We start from the raw sequence: 16,755 nt of genomic DNA, 5'->3' as shown, positions 1-16,755 counted from the left end.
TGCGTCAATTCATTGGTGAAACTTGATTTGGCCACCAAATTTTTGGTGCGCCTGCGACACCCACGATTTGGCATGGCGCTTCAGGGCAACAACTAAACATCCCATATGTAATTAGCCACTTTTAGTAACCACAATTTTCTAAGCATAAATTACAGACAATAACTATTACGACAACAAAAATACTAGGTCACTTTACGAAGCGTTCGTTTTGCCTAGCGACGGCTAGGGTTTACAACTCCCCTCTAAGCACCACCAGAGAGCCCCGTGGATTCACCCCCCCCCCCCCTCTGGCTGCCGCTCTGGTGGCCGGTGGCGGGGAGGAGAATCCCGATGCCTCTTCTATGGCTAGTAGTCTAGGTTTAGGGGTTTTAGTCCTCGCAGGGCGGTGTTTGGGCGGATGCCGGCGCTTCTTCATTGAGTAGGTCTTCGTGGCCATTATCCTCCTCGAGTTCATCCATCTTGACGGAATTGACAGAGCTCCGGTGTAGATTCCTGCTGTCTCCATGAGATGGTGAGGTTAGGGCTTCTCGTCGTGCATGTGCGGCGAGGAGTTATGGTGTCAAGTACCTCAGATCAATTTAAGGGTTCAAAGACGACGACTGCTGCTCTAGGGCGCTGGTCCTTAAGGGCACGTGCACGAAGACTTCTCGACTGTCATCGACAAGGTCAGGCCGACTCTGGTAAGGAAGCGACGACGCGTCGGCAACTCATTCTGGTGGTAGTATTAGTTGTTTGGTGGTCTAAGTATCCCGATGTAATTTTTATTGTTTGGGAATTCGTACTTCTGATAAATTTTTATAAGAGATCCAGCGGTTTTTTCGAACAACAACAACAACAACAACAACAACAATTGTTCGGTTCATTTTCGGAAAAATGCTAACTGTAAGTTATGTGTAACAACAAATAAACTAAATAAGGCAAATGTTAAAAATCCGACGTCATATTTTAGCATTAAATCCTGAAGATTTGAAGTTACTTTTTTTTAAAAAACTCAGAACACTAACGTTTTAGCTATGCACTACTCCACAACCTGAGTGTATATTGTTTTGATCAAGAAGCCTTGGCATCGTTGGAGAAGTCGGTCCCTCTGCGTCACACGCAACGCAAAACCACACACGCGCGCTGATCCAACCGTACGATCGCAAGCCATGGGGCCGCCTCGCCCTCACGTGGCAGCAACGGGGCCGCAAAGGCAATGAACCAACATCCATCACGTGCTCCAAGCACCCCGAAAGCAGTTCCAAAAAAAAAACAGCACCCCGAAAACCTGTATCCGCACCGTCCATCGCCAAACCCGGCCGTGTCCCGGCCGCCACGGCGGTCCGAACCGCAGCGCACGCCGGCCGAGCCCCGAGCCCACGTGTCCGGGCCGGCCACGCACCGGGTCCGGCGGCGCCAACCAGCCTTATCTCCACGGGGCCGCCACGTCCACACGCCCCGCCCGCCCGTCGCCGACGCACGGGCCCCACGGTGCAGGCGGGCCCGCCCGCCCGCACCAGCAGCCCATCATTGACTCGTGCGCCCCTCGCCTCGCCTCTCCTACACACACATAAATATCCCCGTCGTCTCCCACCCCTCTCAATTTGTTCTCTTCTATCTATTCCTCCACCCGAATTCCTGTTCCGCCAGCCGTACACAGCACACCACTGCCTGCCTGCCTGCCTGCGCGCTCGCCGCGGCCATGGCGGACGCGCCGGTGGAGCTGCCGGGCCGGCTCGCCATACTGCCGTTCCGCAACAAGGTGCTCCTCCCGGGCGCCATCGTGCGGATCCGATGCACCAACCCCAGCAGGTCAGTCAGGGGGGGGGGGGCGGGGGGGGGCGGGGCGGGGAGCGATTCCGGCTTGCGCCGATTGGTTTCCGCTGGCCTTCCAGAGCTCGCGCCTGGGGGTTTCGGGGCCTAATTTTGGTGCGCTGTAAGGTATAGGAGGGCTGGGGCGAGGGGATTGATTCCCCGTGCTTAGGTTTTCTCCGCCGGAGCGATCAGCCGGATTTGGTAACGCATCAGCGAGCTAGCTACCTCCGGATTTTAGACGCCTCTTTCTTCTGTTCCAGAGTAATTTTTTGGAACTAATAACTGTAACCTGCGTGGTTCAAGTAGAATTTCTGCCCCCTTCTCTTCTGCTCTGGAGTATTGCTGTGTAGTACTAATCCGTTTGTCTCCACCATTATCAATGATTAATCAACTTTTACCCTGGTGACAACCACCTTCGATGTGGAAATTTAAAAGTTCTTGGTGCATTTTGGTGCTCTTGTTGGTCTCGAGGTGGATTTTTCAGCGTGTTGCCTACTTTTACGGCTGACCAATTCAGCCTCCAATTACCCACCAGTCGTTCAGTGTTCGAATCTTCTAGGTGCGGTTTTGTCAAGGGGGGTTACTGGATTTGTTTTCCCTTGTTGGTGTGGCATGTTGGCGTGTGTTGACTTGCTGGGAGGGGAATATTATGCCCTTTTGGTTTGGATTTTGACTCCATCAATGTGGTTGTTTTGGCCTGCAGTGTCAAGCTGGTGGAGCAGGAGCTCTGGCAAAGGGAGGACAAGGGTCTGATCGGAGTTCTTCCTGTGCGGGACTCGGAGGCTGCAGCTGTTGGTTCGATCCTGTCGCCTGGTGAGATAGAGATTGCAGCTCCTTGTTCAGTTAGAGGAGCCACTTTGTAGAAATTGTGGACCTGCATTTTCTTACTGGAACTGCTCTTGCTCTCGTAGGCGTGGGCAGTGATTCAGGTGAAGGAGGCCGCAGGTCGCCTGGTGGTTCTGGGGGAGAGTCAACCAAACAGGATGCAAAGAGTGGGAAGGAGCCCATTCACTGGCACAGCCGGTAGGTATCAGCGTTTGCTAATCACATATGTATTTTACCCGTGAACCAAGTTCCGAAGATAAAAAGCCTTCAAATATGACAAGTAGTGCCTGCTTCAAACATGATAGGAGCTTTGACATGGAGTGAGCTGTTCGCAAATATAACCATGGCATGCAATATTTCATTCTATGAACATTTGAAAAATAATGTAAGCATTGGTTTATTCTTTACTGCCTATGCCTTGTGTGGCTACTGGTAGTGCGACAATGCATTATCCTGCGGTGAGATTGGTTAAAGTAACAATGCCAAGATAGGTTGATAGCAACCAAATCTTCTTCGGCAGGAGGGTGCACTTTAAATACAGATATTCGTACTTATAAGTTAACCTTTTGTTGCTTCGAGCTCCCGGATAACTTTCCTTTAGCTGTTCGTTATCTTGTTGGCGCTTCACATATCTTCCATGAGCTTCACATATCTTCCATGTGATCTACTTGTTCTCTAAATATTAACCATCTGAAATAAGATACTTCAGTTTTTTGTGGTACAACTTTCCACCCTGCATTCAGTTTCCCAGTCGTTGCACGCATTGCATGTGCCAGTTATGTTTTCAGTTTATTTTATTTCTGAACTCACTATGTTCTAGAAATGGTTTGGCTATAACCCTAGGATGTGTTGGATCTCTATAATTACACAAACTGATGAAATATGAAATGTAGCACATAAATCATATTTTCATATGTTAGAAGTATAGTAGATACATCTTACATTTGTGGTGTTCCTGTTTCCCTTATGCATTCTTTTAATCCAAATTTGTCTTCACGTTCACTCCTTCCATGTACAGGGGAGTTGCTGCTAGAGCTCTGCACCTTTCAAGAGGGGTGGAGAAACCAAGTGGAAGGGTTACATACATTGTTGTTCTTGAAGGCTTATGTAGGTTCAGTGTTGAAGAACTCAATGCAAGAGGGTCGTATCATGTTGCCCGTGTTTCACGACTTGACATGACAAAGACTGGTAAGGCCTTTTTTTAAAGAAAAAATGTGTGCACATTTTCTCACCATTTCATACACAATCATCATCAAAGGCTGGTAGCCGCTGTCTGTATCACCTTTTTTCTGAATCTGTCAATCTGCTGTCTCTGGCCTGATGATGTTGATGGTTTGTTAACATAGTATAATTTTCTTCTCATGACATTCTTTATTAACTCATGAAGAATCTAAAAGATGTTGTGTAGTGCAAAACCTATGTGGTCATGTAGCTGCTTTGCGTTTTAAAACTTTGTTAGATATATTACATTTGGGGGCTTACATTACTATTGTGTCTTTGGTTTCCTAGAGTTGGAGCAGGCAGAGCAAGACCCAGATCTAATTGCTCTTTCGAGGCAATTTAAAGCAACTGCCATGGAACTAATTTCTGTCTTAGAGCAGGTAAGAAATTCAAGGAGAGCTTGATGATCCTTTTACCGCTAAATTTCAAGGTTTGGTTTCTTATGATTGCACCGAGTAATAGGGAGATCTAATGGGGAGAACTGAAGATTGCTAAATTTTGAAGATCACGAATCTAGTAGTAATGACGCAAGCAAAGATTTCCTGACTTCCTATCAAAACCGTAAAAGGCACCTTTTCATGATCAATGGTTATCTTTTGTTTGCTCAAAATTATCACTTGGTCTGGGTACCCTAAAAGGCTAAAACCCTACTTATCAGTGAATTTTGGCTTAATATTTTTCTGTTGTTTTTGCAGAAGCAGAAGACGGTTGGTAGGACTAAGGTGCTACTTGAGACAGTTCCTGTATACAGGCTAGCTGATATTTTTGTTGCTAGCTTTGAAATAAGCTTTGAGGAGCAGCTTGCTATGCTGGATTCAGTTGACTTGAAAGTGAGACTTTCCAAGGCAACAGAACTTGTAGACAGGCACCTGCAGGTGATGATCAAGAAACTCTATGATTTGTGAATTAGTTATAACTTGTGTTAAGGTTCCTTGTGCTTTAGTAAGTTTGCTTTCTGTGTGAATTATTTATTTGATAGTTCTCTCAAGTTTATTCTTTGCAATGGACAGTCAATTCTTGTAGCGGAGAAAATAACACAGAAGGTGGAGGGGCAGCTATCAAAATCCCAAAAAGAATTTCTGCTGCGCCAGCAGGTTTGTTTTTCTCTCTCCATATTTTCAATGTTTGATCAACTGAAACTGAAATCACATTCCAGCATGTGTATTTCTAGATATCTATAAAGATATATAAGATGGAAACGATCATTTTCTTATAGAGGATATTGTCCTGGTTGAGTTGGGCAAGTTTGGTACCCATGGTCTTTTTGTGCAGCATAAAGTTCTATTTCCAATGTGATGATGACCCTCCCAGTTTTGCAGATGAGGGCTATCAAAGACGAACTTGGTGATAATGATGATGATGAAGATGACATTGCTGCATTGGAAAGGAAGATGCAGAATGCAGGAATGCCAGCTAATATTTGGAAGCATGCCCAAAGGGAGTTGAGGTAACTATCATATTCATATCCTTTTTAACGTGCTTACATGTGGTACAAGAGGTCTTTTTATCCAGCTAGTCTTTGATTGCAGGCGCTTGAGGAAGATGCAACCTCAGCAACCTGGATATAGTAGCTCTCGAGCTTATTTGGAACTTATTGCGGACCTTCCTTGGCAAAAAGTAAGTGAAGAAAGGGAACTTGACCTTAGAGCTGCAAAGGAGAGTCTTGATCGTGATCATTACGGGCTGACCAAAGTTAAGCAAAGGATTATTGAGTATTTGGCTGTCCGTAAGGTTGGTAACTTGACTTCTACATGATCTTTTTATGTGCCTATCCTAATTATTCTATCTCATGGAGATGCATTAATCTGCTTGCAGCTCAAACCGGATGCCAGAGGTCCAGTGCTGTGTTTTGTGGGGCCACCTGGTGTTGGAAAGACATCTTTGGCTACATCCATAGCAAAGGCCCTAAATAGGAAGTTCATAAGAATCTCTCTTGGTGGTGTAAAGGATGAGGCTGATATTAGGGGCCATCGAAGAACATACATTGGAAGCATGCCAGGGCGCCTCATTGATGGACTAAAGGTTAATCCCGTTCTATTTCTCATTTTAGAATTATCTAACATTGGAGGACCAAATTTGCTATATGTGTTAATGTATCCTTTACTATAAACTATAAAGTATAAACTACCCTATTTGTTCTTGTAATCTAGTTAGTCTTGGATTAATAGCGTAACAGCCATTACAAGATATTTTTGGGTGTCCAGTCAGTACAGCAAATTTCTGCTGTTAACTCCAAGTTGCTTTCCATTGAATGAATCTACTCATCGTATACCTATCACTGATATGATTTTAAATTCCCCAATAAGCTGGCAACCCCATTGTACTGCCTATTTTAGCTTGCTATAAAGCTGGGCCTAATGACCTTTTTGCGGTTTTTTTTTCCTTTGAATGCTGCAAGAAAAGAGTTGTGCTACTACCAGATTAAATCATGCTGATATATTGTTGAAATAAAAATGCAGAGGGTATCTGTCAACAACCCAGTGATGCTCCTTGACGAAATTGACAAGACAGGTTCTGATGTACGTGGGGATCCAGCATCAGCACTGCTAGAAGTACTTGACCCTGAGCAGAACAAAACATTCAATGACCAGTATCCTTTCATTTTATTTGTGTAACAAGTGCATCTTATGATTAGTTGGTTAGTTTCTTAGTGAAATTGAGAATCAATCCTCTAAAAGATGTTTATTGGGATTAGGCACATATTGGCTATTCAGTGTTATCACTTCTGAGTACCTTCTACTGCCATCACTACGGGTATTGGGATTGGCACATATTGGCAACCTCTTTTATTCCCCCGCTCTTTCTAAGAGGCTATGTTTTTGGGTTACTTTACAACTCTGACGCACATCACAGAATATGTTGGAAAATAGACTATGCTATCTGATCTACTATCTTTATTTTATATGTTTAAAATTCCTTAACACATTTTTTACCAGCTATTTGAATGTTCCATTTGACCTGTCAAAGGTTGTATTTGTTGCAACTGCCAACAGGATGCAACCTATTCCCCCTGCCCTGTTAGATAGGATGGAAGTTATTGAGTTACCAGGCTACACGCCTGAAGAAAAGCTGAAAATAGCCATGAAACATCTCCTACCAAGGGTATTGGAACAGCATGGCTTGAGCTCCGCATATCTTCAGATTCCTGAGGTATGGCACAAGGACTGTCTTCTGCTGCATTTCTTTTCTGTTAACTATTTTATTTATATAGCCCATGACAAGCAAGGTGCGAATTGCTCACAAATATCTGTTAGAAGAGTAAAAATAAATGATCCTGTTGAATGCTTTTGCTATGTTACTTTCAGTTCTCTCTGAAGCAAGAAGATATTTAGGCTAGTGAATGGTGATTTCCCTCCTTGGCACACAAAATGAAGTTTTTAATGGAAGAAATAAACACATTAAATTCAGTTATATAATGGCAAGTGCAGTGTACTTATGCTATTCTATTGTGGTAATGAATGCACCAATGAAACTACAGTGTGTGTAATTGATCTGTGCTGTCTTTTTTCTAACAACGAGAAGATGTGATACCAGTAGGATTTTGGGCTCCATAGATAAAAAAAATGGAAACTTAAAACTACTTCCTGATGCTTGTCACCATAGCACATGCACAGCTTATGAGGGTGCCACTGGGGCAGAGTTTATTGACAAGTGAAGATATTGATAACTTGCTTCCTTGTTAGTTGGGTTTACTCATATGAATAACTAGGTATAAGCGAAAAGGTCTAACTACCCTTTAATGCAGTGGTGAATCTAGGAAAAAAGTGGAGGGCTAGGCTCAAAGTTAATGTGATTAAACTAAATGCTTTACTAAAGCAAAATTTGGATCTATTTAACGAGAAGCCATTATCTCCTAATCATATAGTGCAAGTCAGCTTGAACTTTCCCAGATTAGTACCGGGCACAATTGTATTTCTTGGATTTTAAAAATTATCAAAATCTTGAGGAGTGCTTGAGCTACCTGCATAAAAATTGTGTATAGTCATGTTATTTCTCTTCACTTCTGCAAATCTACAAAGTTGCACTGGACATTAAATCAATTAATAACCCATAACTAGTAATTACAATGGACAAGTAGATATTAGTGTTATCGGCTTAGCAAATTAGTTTGAGGATTTGAAAAAAACACTTTGCCAATGCGCCCACTTCAACTATTCAGTTCAAATCGTGGCTCCTCCTTTTTGTGCGCCCCCGCCCCCTATTGCTAGCAGGCAGTGGGCTCCTGCAGACCCCACCCAACTCAGCTGCTCGCCTGCTCCCTAATCCCCAATCCAACCAACGACCGCCACCGCTAGCTGTCGCTTGCTGCTAGGTTAGCGGCGGCACGTGGTTGCTGGTACGGCTGTGGTTTGCGGGTGATATTGCCATATGTCGCTTTTCCATAAACACTTTTTCTTAAAAAAAATCACGTGTTTATAAAAAAATTGTTCTCCTAACTTGAAAATTACATGGACATTTTTATATGCACGTGAACATTTATGTTGTGACAAGCAAACTGTTTACTCTCCCTTTTTAGTTAGATTCACAAAGCTAGAATAAATATTAAAGAAAGTACCCGCACGCGTGATATGCTACTGGTGTAGTAGTAGCAGCCGGCTGTCTGGTTTTATTTTTACAAACTCACAAGTATTTCTTAGCAAATGAATCGCTTTGGCGACTCAGCGTGCTTATGGCCAGGCGCAAGTGAGCCAGCATCGTATAGCATCGCCTGGCTGTTCGTGCACAGAACATTGTGTGTGGGCTTGTGGACATGGTCAGTAGAAGGGCTAACGGGCTGGACCTGATTAGTAGTAATAAAATTAATTTTTGATTTTTTTGGAGGGTAGGGTTCAGCCTGTTGAAGCCAGATAGTCTTGCATGTGCTTTAATGCACTAGTCCGATTCAAGCCGGGTCTGGTCTTTCCTAATACTTATCGTGCTGTGAACAAAGGTTCACCCCAATGTGTTTGGAGTCTTCAACTGTTTGTGTTGCACCGAATAGCATTGGATTCATTGACTTACAACAGTTCTTACAAGTTACGATGGACTGCTTTTAACCTCATCATTTATTTGTCATCTTCTCTTTTATTTGAGTATTTATTGGAGCTCGCGATTAATCCATGCTTACTTCGTTCCATTCATCTGTCCAGGCTGTAGTCAAACTTATCATCGAGAGATACACACGGGAAGCTGGTGTGCGTAATCTTGAAAGAAACCTAGCTGCATTGGCTCGTGCAGCTGCTGTCAAGGTTGCGGAGCTAGATAGTACGCTTAGACTTGGCAAGGAAATGCAGCCAATAACTACAACTCTACTGGACTCGAGACTCGCCGATGGTGGTGAAGTTGAAATGGAAGTTATTCCTATGGGCCAGGACATATCAAATACATATGAAAATTCATCACCCATGATTGTTGATGAGGCTATGCTAGAAAAAGTGCTTGGGGTATGCACCAAAGTTTCAGTTTCTTCATGATAAGCTACACTGTCTTATGTTTATGTTATTGTATCTTACAATGGTACATTGCATCGTGCTGCAGCCTCCTAGATTTGATGACAGAGAAGCTGCGGATCGGGTGTCATCCCCAGGAGTGTCAGTTGGGCTCGTCTGGACTTCTTTTGGTGGGGAAGTTCAGTTTGTAGAGGCTACAGCCATGGTGGGTAAGGGTGACTTGCATCTGACAGGACAACTTGGTGATGTAATTAAGGAATCAGCACAGTTAGCTCTGACATGGGTACGCATCTTCTTCTCACCTATCTCCCTTACATGGTGTCATATCTTACTTGTGTTGGCATGACCTCCCATTGTCATTTGAAGGCGTTCTAAATTTTTATTATAGGTCCAGCAGTGTATTTGCTTAGTTGAAACCATGCATCATCAACTCCACTGTGCTTAGCTGTGTGTTTCTGCATATCGAGTTGAGTGATGTTTTTAACTTAGATATCATTGGTTGATTTTTACAGGTGAGAGCAAGATCTGCTGACCTCAATCTGTCACCTACTTCTGATATTAACATATTGGAGAGCCGTGACATTCACATACATTTTCCTGCTGGTGCTGTGCCGAAGGATGGTCCTTCTGCAGGAGTGACATTGGTAACATCACTGGTGTCATTGTTTAGTAACCGGAAAGTCAGAGCAGACACTGCAATGACAGGAGAGATGACTCTTAGGGGCCTAGTGTTGCCAGTTGGTGGTGTTAAGGATAAGGTACTATATTATGCTCCTGATATCTTCCGTGTTTCTTGGTTGCTCTGGAAAGATGGAAGGCTGAACCATTTACCATGTTGTGCTCTTGTACTACACTTAACTTCAAAGTTTCTCTGGATTCAGGTGCTTGCTGCGCATCGATATGGCATCAAGAGAGTAATATTACCAGAAAGAAACTTGAAGGACTTGGCTGAGATTCCAGCTCCGATCCTCGCTGGCATTGAGGTATGTCATTGCTTATTGTTAGTTGCTTAGAGTTGCTGGTCCTGCTACTTTATGCAGCTTGGTTGTTGAGGATATGCTATCAGCTACTATGCTACACAAATTATTCAGCATAAAAGACTCATAATTAAGTTTTGGATCATGTGTTGAGCTAAAGTATCCCGAATAGCAAGCCGCTTGATATTATGTTGTGATTGTTTCTCTCCTCTGGATGTAATTTGTCCGTCAAAATGTCTGTCACTGACTTGTATTTAATTTGCTGCTGGTAGATTCTGCTCGTGAAGCGCATTGAGGAAGTACTTGGCCATGCTTTTGAGAATGGATTCCCTTTGAGGCTACACTCCAGTCTATAGCACGGGCAAATACCAATTGGCGCCTGATGTGGCATTTCCTCGGTGGCCATTTACTCGTTTTGAAGATTCGTCGCTATTCACTGCCCAGATATCTACAAATGAGCGTTGAGCGTAGGCGAGCAATTGCTCCGTTGGAGCGAAATCTCATGACCCCAGCGTTGCTCGTCCAACTCAGTTAAGCTAATATGCGGAATGTGTATATGGATACTTGCTATCCACAAAAGCGGCAGGGAGATCTGCTCTGGTCTTTGTGATTGTATTTATAGAGGGATGCTCATCTATCTATGCTCGGTTTGCTATGGTAGCAAGGAGGTCCACCTGTTGTTGTCGGTTTGGGTGTATATGTAACCTATTTCAGCCAGGGAGAATTGAATGTTGCAGTATCATAAATAAAAAAGAGATAGCACAAGTAATCATCATATATAAAGAGTGAAAAAACACACTAAAATGTGCCTGTCGGAAAAAAGTTGCTCCCTCGGATCCAAATTAATTGACACGGTCTCTAGAATGTAAAACATTGTCGGCTGTGTCAATTAATATAGATCAAAGGGAACATCTTATATTTGTGAACGGAGGAGCTTGAGTCACTTCTTTCCTGCGACCACTTTTGACCCGTAAACTCACACTTTATGGTTATTTAGTTTTTAATGGGTGGAGAATGTTTGGTCTCCTTTGGTACAGATAGTTTTATTTGATTCTATGTTGATGGAGATAAACTTGGTTTTCAGTTCTCTATATTTGAAGACTTCTGAGAGAGACATCGTGACAAAATGAGTTACAAGAATACCACTAGAGGCTGGCGCGCAATGCACACACTTAACAGATTCAAGTTCATGAATTTCAACTGGAAACCAGGAAAAATTTAGAATCCAAAATTGGATTGAACACAACAACTTAAAATAAAAAAGGGACACATTCGAACTACCTCCAACTGATAAATCTCAATCAATGAATCTAGTAGATCTGCACTAACTTTCACCATCATCAACGAAAAATGCCATGTCTAGCAGCACATCGAGTGGGCACTGTAAAATGAGCCGCACCAGAGGCTGGAGCAAGGCCAAATTCATCTGACTAAACAAAAAACCTGAAGATACACTAGCTTGGGGAAAACAGTACTATCCTAGGACGGCCAATCTGAGCTGCCTGCAGTTCATGATTCTTTTGGAGATGTAGCTGTGGCTGTTTGCACTCTCAGGAACCACAACCACCCGTCCGACAGCGACGCAGGGCACCCATTCAGGGATCAGGATGAGCAAGAACACCTCAATCAGCTGCGCTATGATCTGCATGTTCCCTTGCGGCAATCCGAAAGTGTCGACCATTTCCAGAGCCACAGAAAGGCTGGTATCTTGGTCCACATCGAACGGGAACTCGGCATTCTTAAAACAACCTGAAACAATTTTGATGTGTCAGTATAGGATTAAGTGTTAAGTTGGTTGAAAGAGGTTTCTTGGGTGGCTCTACTTACCACTGGGATCAGGAAATCTTAGTGATAAATTAACATGGTCGGTGACATGCATATCGCCTTTCAGTGAGAATTCACCCTTCCATAGCATGAAACTGGCAGACTGCCGCCCATCTTTAGTCACACTCGAGACCAGAGAGACTGAAATAGGAGGCGCAGGCGCTGGGATAGGCTTGTCTTTCTGGAGGAAACAGTTCTTTAAGAGCTCACTTGCACAAAGTCTTTCAGCTGCCGGAGCCAAACAGATTTCTATGAAACCTCTTACTTCTGCATCTTCAACCTTGGAAAGCACAGCTGGTTTTATACCCTATAAAAAAAACATTGGACGAAAATCAGTTGCAGTTTGATAGATAATCTTTCAAAAAGGATGGGTACTTTGTGGACCCCAAAGCACTTACTTCAGAAATTTTCTTGTATATCCATGGCTTGCCTTCGCATTCACTGTATGGATATTCACATGTCACCATTTCAAGCATGCACATCCCAAATGAATATATATCCACCAACTCATTGTATTTCCCAGTGAAGAGTTCTGGTGCCATAAACTCTAATGTGCCTGCATTTTGATGACATAACTCTTGTTAGTACAAGCCTTCCTAAAAATGCTATTTCTAAAACAAAGTACGCTGTGAGTGTGTCGTATCCTTGAGAGTAAATCTACAGTAAACAGAATATATGTATATATTTCACACATCTGTAGCTGTTAGAAAAACACAATGTCACACACCTTTGATACTTCTCATTTTCCGTTGATGCAAAAATGTCGCCAGACCAAAGTCGCCAATCTTCACTTGTCCATCATGACCATTTATGAATATGTTGTCACACTTTAAATCCCTATGAATAATCGCTGGCTCTTGACTGTGAAGGTATTCCAGCCCTGTCAATATCTGTATTGCCCATCCTCTCATAGCCTTCATACCGACTTTGTTGTGCTTCTTACGAAACCTGGTTAACATTCCAAATTTTAATGATCAGAATGTACAGAATGAAAGGGCGATAAGAGTGAACTCTATGTGTGGTTAAATTTTGATCGAACTTTCTCCACACAACAGCACACTCATGCATAACAGAATGAAGCAAAGTATTACGAACGAGTCAGACTGGTGGAGCTAAAGAAAAGGTACATACTGCCTCAAACTGCCGGATGTGCAGAGCTCTGTGATGATGTTAACTGTCTTCTTGTCCTCATCAATCCATGAGGCAAACAACTTCTGAATGTTCTTGTGCCTCAGCGTCTTCAACAGACTGATCTCCGTATTCAGTTGTGCCATCTTCTCTGAGGAACCCATGACAGAATCATCAATCCGTGTTTGGCACCACGCGACCTCATCGCCCTCCAGCTTATCGAAGGCCTTGTAGCTATTGGCAAAATAAACATCAAGGAACACATGATGAACAAAGATCAGTCTTGCACGGCCAAGGGATAAATTCCAACCAGAAAAGAGTACAGAAATAGGTAAACTTGTAGACAAATAAAAGCTGGAGTTACTTAGGCTATATATAGGTTGGAATTTTGAGTAATGCAGCAATGCGAACAGATTGGCTAGATTAAAGCGTACAAATATGTTTGCCATGAATTTGCCGAGGTTTACCAAAATAAAAGGCAAGAATTAGATCAGTTGATAACATGGTATTGAAACATTGTTAAATATCGTGCTTCATTCATAGATGACCGAATCTGGCCACCAAAATCGAGCGCGAAATCGCGATCTAGACGGGCAAGAAAAACAGCAGATGAGACGAGCGATCGAAGGATGCATACACTGTTTTGACGGCACCCGATCCCAAGATCTCATCGTACTGCACGCGCAGCAATCAATAAAGAAACACGAATTAGATATATATCTAAATCTAAAGAACAGAATTTACCAACAAAGTAAGAACGGCAGCGCGCAAGAGGGAGGAACTCGGAAGAGGACAGCGTGCGCACGTACCCGGATGAAGCGGCCGGTGGGATCTGCCTCGGCGTAGGCCTCGTCGTCCGGCGGCTCCGTCTGCTGCTCCTCCGCCTCCACGGGATCCATCCCCCCTCCTATCTGCCGAGCCGAATCGCTGGTGTTTCGAGTCTCAACAACTGCTTCCCAGTTTCCCTCCCTCCCGGGCGGCGGAATTTATGGGAGGGGCTCGCTGCGGAAGCCAGGGCTCCGTGTCCGTCGGATCTGGGCTTGGACGGGGATCGAGGGGAGCGCGGCGGGTTCCGGACGGATCGAGGGGCGTGGAGGTCGTTGGGGGAAACTCGTTGAATCAGGATCTGAAACGGCCGGGAGCTCGGGATTCTAGGGCTAATGTTTCTGATCGGCAGGCCGATCTCACGCGTGATCGGTCCATCTGCGCGCGCGCCGTGTGTGGCTCGCGGGCCCAGCCAACCGATTCCTTCCTTCCTCATCTGGAGGGACACAACCTTGACTACTAGGGGCCCCGCCGACTTTGCTGCGAGGGGGTCGACAATGTCGTTGCGAGTGGTGCTCGCGCTGCCCGTGCTCCGGCCATGGCCATTGTGCTGCGTCCGTCGTGCTAGAACCGACGTCGGGGAATGTTGCGACCGCAGTATGTGCATGCTGGAAACTGACACCGCGAATGTTGCGACTGTCGTTGGTGAAGCTGCAACCGAAGGCGGAAACTGGAACCGGCGGCGGCCCGTGCTATGACCGTCGTGTACGATCGCCGTTAGGGTAGCTGCAACCTGCAGCAACCCCTGCTACAACCATTATTTTGGCGGAGCTGCAACCAGCGGCGTTCCATGCTACAACCGTCGTCATTAGGGGAGCTGCAACTAGCTGCGACCCCCTGCTACAGCCATCCTTTTGGCGGAGCTACAACCAGCGGCGATCTATGCTACAACCGTTGTCATTAGGGGAGCTACAACCGGTGCGGCCCGTGCTACGAACCGTCGTTTTGACGGAGCTGCAACAGGCTGCAACGCGTGCTACGACTGTTGTTCGGCGGAGCTGCAACCAGCGGGCGACAGAGCTGCTTGATACTCTTTCTGACGTTGATACATCTTCCGTTGTGCTACAACCGTCATTCGCGCGGAAGCCATCCCACCGGCGATGTAGAGGCCAGCACGAAGGCTAGCACGGCCCACGACCAAACATCATGTGGCACGGAGGCCAGCCGACCCGGCGGCCAACCATCCCGGCTGCATGGAGGCTAGCACGCCCGACGACCAAACATCATGTGGCTCGGAGGCCAGCCCACCCGACGGCCAACCATCCCGGCTGCACGGCAGCCCGCCCGCCCGACAGCGACCAGAGTGAGGATCCAGCTTGCTTCGGCGGCCATCCAGGCCAGCGTGTCGCTAGCCCGGCCAGCGTGTCGCTAGCCCGGCCAGCGTCAACGTATGGGGATCTGAAGGAAATATGCCCTAGAGGCAATAATAAAGTTATTATTTATTTCCTTATATCATGATAAATATTTATTCATGCTAGAATTGTATTAACCGGAAACATAATACATGTGTGAATACATAGACAAACAGAGTGTCACTAGTATGCCTCTACTTGACTAGCTCGTTAATCAAAGATGGTTATGTTTCCTAACCATGAACAAAGAGTTGTTATTTGATTAACGAGGTCACATCATTAGTTGAATGATCTGATTGACATGACCCATTCCATTAGCTTAGCACCCGATCGTTTAGTATGTTGCTATTGCTTTCTTCATGACTTATACATGTTCTTATAACTATGAGATTATGCAACTCCCGTTTACCGGAGGAACACTTTGGGTACTACCAAACGTCACAACGTAACTGGGTGATTATAAAGGAGTACTACAGGTGTCTCCAAAGGTACATGTTGAGTTGGCGTATTTCGAGATTAGGTTTTGTCACTCCGATTGTCGGAGAGGTATCTCTGGGCCCTCTCGGTAATACACATCACATAAGCATTGCAAGCATTGTAACTAAGATGTTAGTTATGAGATGATGTATTACGGAATGAGTAAAGAGACTTGCCGGTAACGAGATTGAACTAGGTATTGGATACTGACGATCGAATCTCGGGCAAGTAACATACCGATGACAAAGGGAACAACGTATGTTGTTATGTGGTCTGACCGATAAAGATCTTCGTAGAATATGTAGGAGCCAATATGGGCATCCAGGTCCCACTATTGGTTATTGGCCGGAGACGTGTCTCGGTCATGTCTACATTGTTCTCGAACCCGTAGGGTCCGCACGCTTAAGGTTACGATGACAGTTATAATATGAGTTTATGCATTTTGATGTACCGAAAGGTTGTTCGGAGTCCCGGATGTGATCACGGACATGACGAGGAGTCTCGAAATGGTCGAGACGTAAATATTGATATATTGGAAGCCTATGTTTGGATATCGGAAGTGTTCCGGGTGAAATCGGGATTTTACCGGAGTGCCGGGAAGGTTACCGGAACCCCCCGGGAGCTAAATGGGCCATGATGGGCCTTAGTGGAAAAGAGAAGAGGCAGCCCTACATGGGCTGCGCGCCTCCTCCTTCCCCTAGTCCTATTAGGACTATGAGAGGTGGACGGCCCCCTCTCTTTCTTTTCCCCCTCCGCGAATCCTATTCCAACTAGGATTGGGGGGGGGGGAATCCTACTCCCGGAGGGAGTAGGACTCTCCTGGCGCACCCCTTGTGGCCGGCCAACCTCCCCCCTTTGGTCCTTTATATACTGAGGTAGAGGCACCCTAGAACACACAAGTTG

The 16,755-nt window shown here is 45.0% G+C and overlaps 2 protein-coding genes across 2 annotated transcripts; one reads left to right on the top strand and one right to left on the bottom strand.

Annotated features, from left to right (window-relative positions):
- Window positions 1-1,572: 1,572 nt before the first annotated feature.
- LOC125510117 (lon protease homolog 2, peroxisomal) lies at window positions 1,573-11,021 on the top strand. Its single transcript, XM_048675206.1, has 17 exons — window positions 1,573-1,791; window positions 2,498-2,607; window positions 2,706-2,817; window positions 3,638-3,807; window positions 4,129-4,220; window positions 4,536-4,715; window positions 4,851-4,934; window positions 5,160-5,287; window positions 5,370-5,571; window positions 5,656-5,862; window positions 6,300-6,430; window positions 6,777-6,990; window positions 8,970-9,263; window positions 9,358-9,552; window positions 9,782-10,027; window positions 10,151-10,252; window positions 10,519-11,021. Exons 1-17 carry the CDS (start codon window positions 1,682-1,684, stop codon window positions 10,600-10,602), a joined length of 2,661 nt encoding a protein of 886 aa, XP_048531163.1. The 5' UTR covers window positions 1,573-1,681; the 3' UTR covers window positions 10,603-11,021.
- LOC125510118 (probable serine/threonine-protein kinase WNK9) lies at window positions 10,850-14,342 on the bottom strand. Its single transcript, XM_048675207.1, has 7 exons — window positions 14,008-14,342; window positions 13,836-13,873; window positions 13,202-13,432; window positions 12,798-13,018; window positions 12,469-12,626; window positions 12,074-12,377; window positions 10,850-11,995 (listed from the first exon to the last, which is right to left on the bottom strand). The coding sequence occupies exons 1-7, from the start codon at window positions 14,095-14,097 to the stop codon at window positions 11,721-11,723; spliced, it is 1,317 nt and encodes a 438-aa protein (XP_048531164.1). The 5' UTR covers window positions 14,098-14,342; the 3' UTR covers window positions 10,850-11,720.
- Between the last annotated feature and the right edge of the window lie 2,413 nt (window positions 14,343-16,755).

Source organism: Triticum urartu, chromosome 5 (assembly GCF_003073215.2).
Source record: "Triticum urartu cultivar G1812 chromosome 5, Tu2.1, whole genome shotgun sequence".
NCBI lineage: Eukaryota > Viridiplantae > Streptophyta > Magnoliopsida > Poales > Poaceae > Triticum > Triticum urartu.
The sequence above is the reverse complement of the archived record's forward strand: the minus strand, read 5'-3'. Positions and strand labels throughout refer to the sequence as shown.

Coding starts and splice junctions, on each gene's coding strand:
- LOC125510118 (XM_048675207.1), bottom strand. CDS start 14,097: ATGGATCCCGTGGAGGCGGAGGAGCAGCAGACGGAGCCGCCGGACGAC. Junction 12,627..12,797: donor GAAAATGAGAAGTATCAAAG/GTGTGTGACATT, acceptor ATCAAAATGCAG/GCACATTAGAGTTTATGGCA. Junction 12,378..12,468: donor TATACAAGAAAATTTCTGAA/GTAAGTGCTTTG, acceptor TTTTTTTTATAG/GGTATAAAACCAGCTGTGCT.
- LOC125510117 (XM_048675206.1), top strand. CDS start 1,682: ATGGCGGACGCGCCGGTGGAGCTGCCGGGCCGGCTCGCCATACTGCCG. Junction 4,935..5,159: donor AATTTCTGCTGCGCCAGCAG/GTTTGTTTTTCT, acceptor CCAGTTTTGCAG/ATGAGGGCTATCAAAGACGA. Junction 6,991..8,969: donor CATATCTTCAGATTCCTGAG/GTATGGCACAAG, acceptor TCATCTGTCCAG/GCTGTAGTCAAACTTATCAT.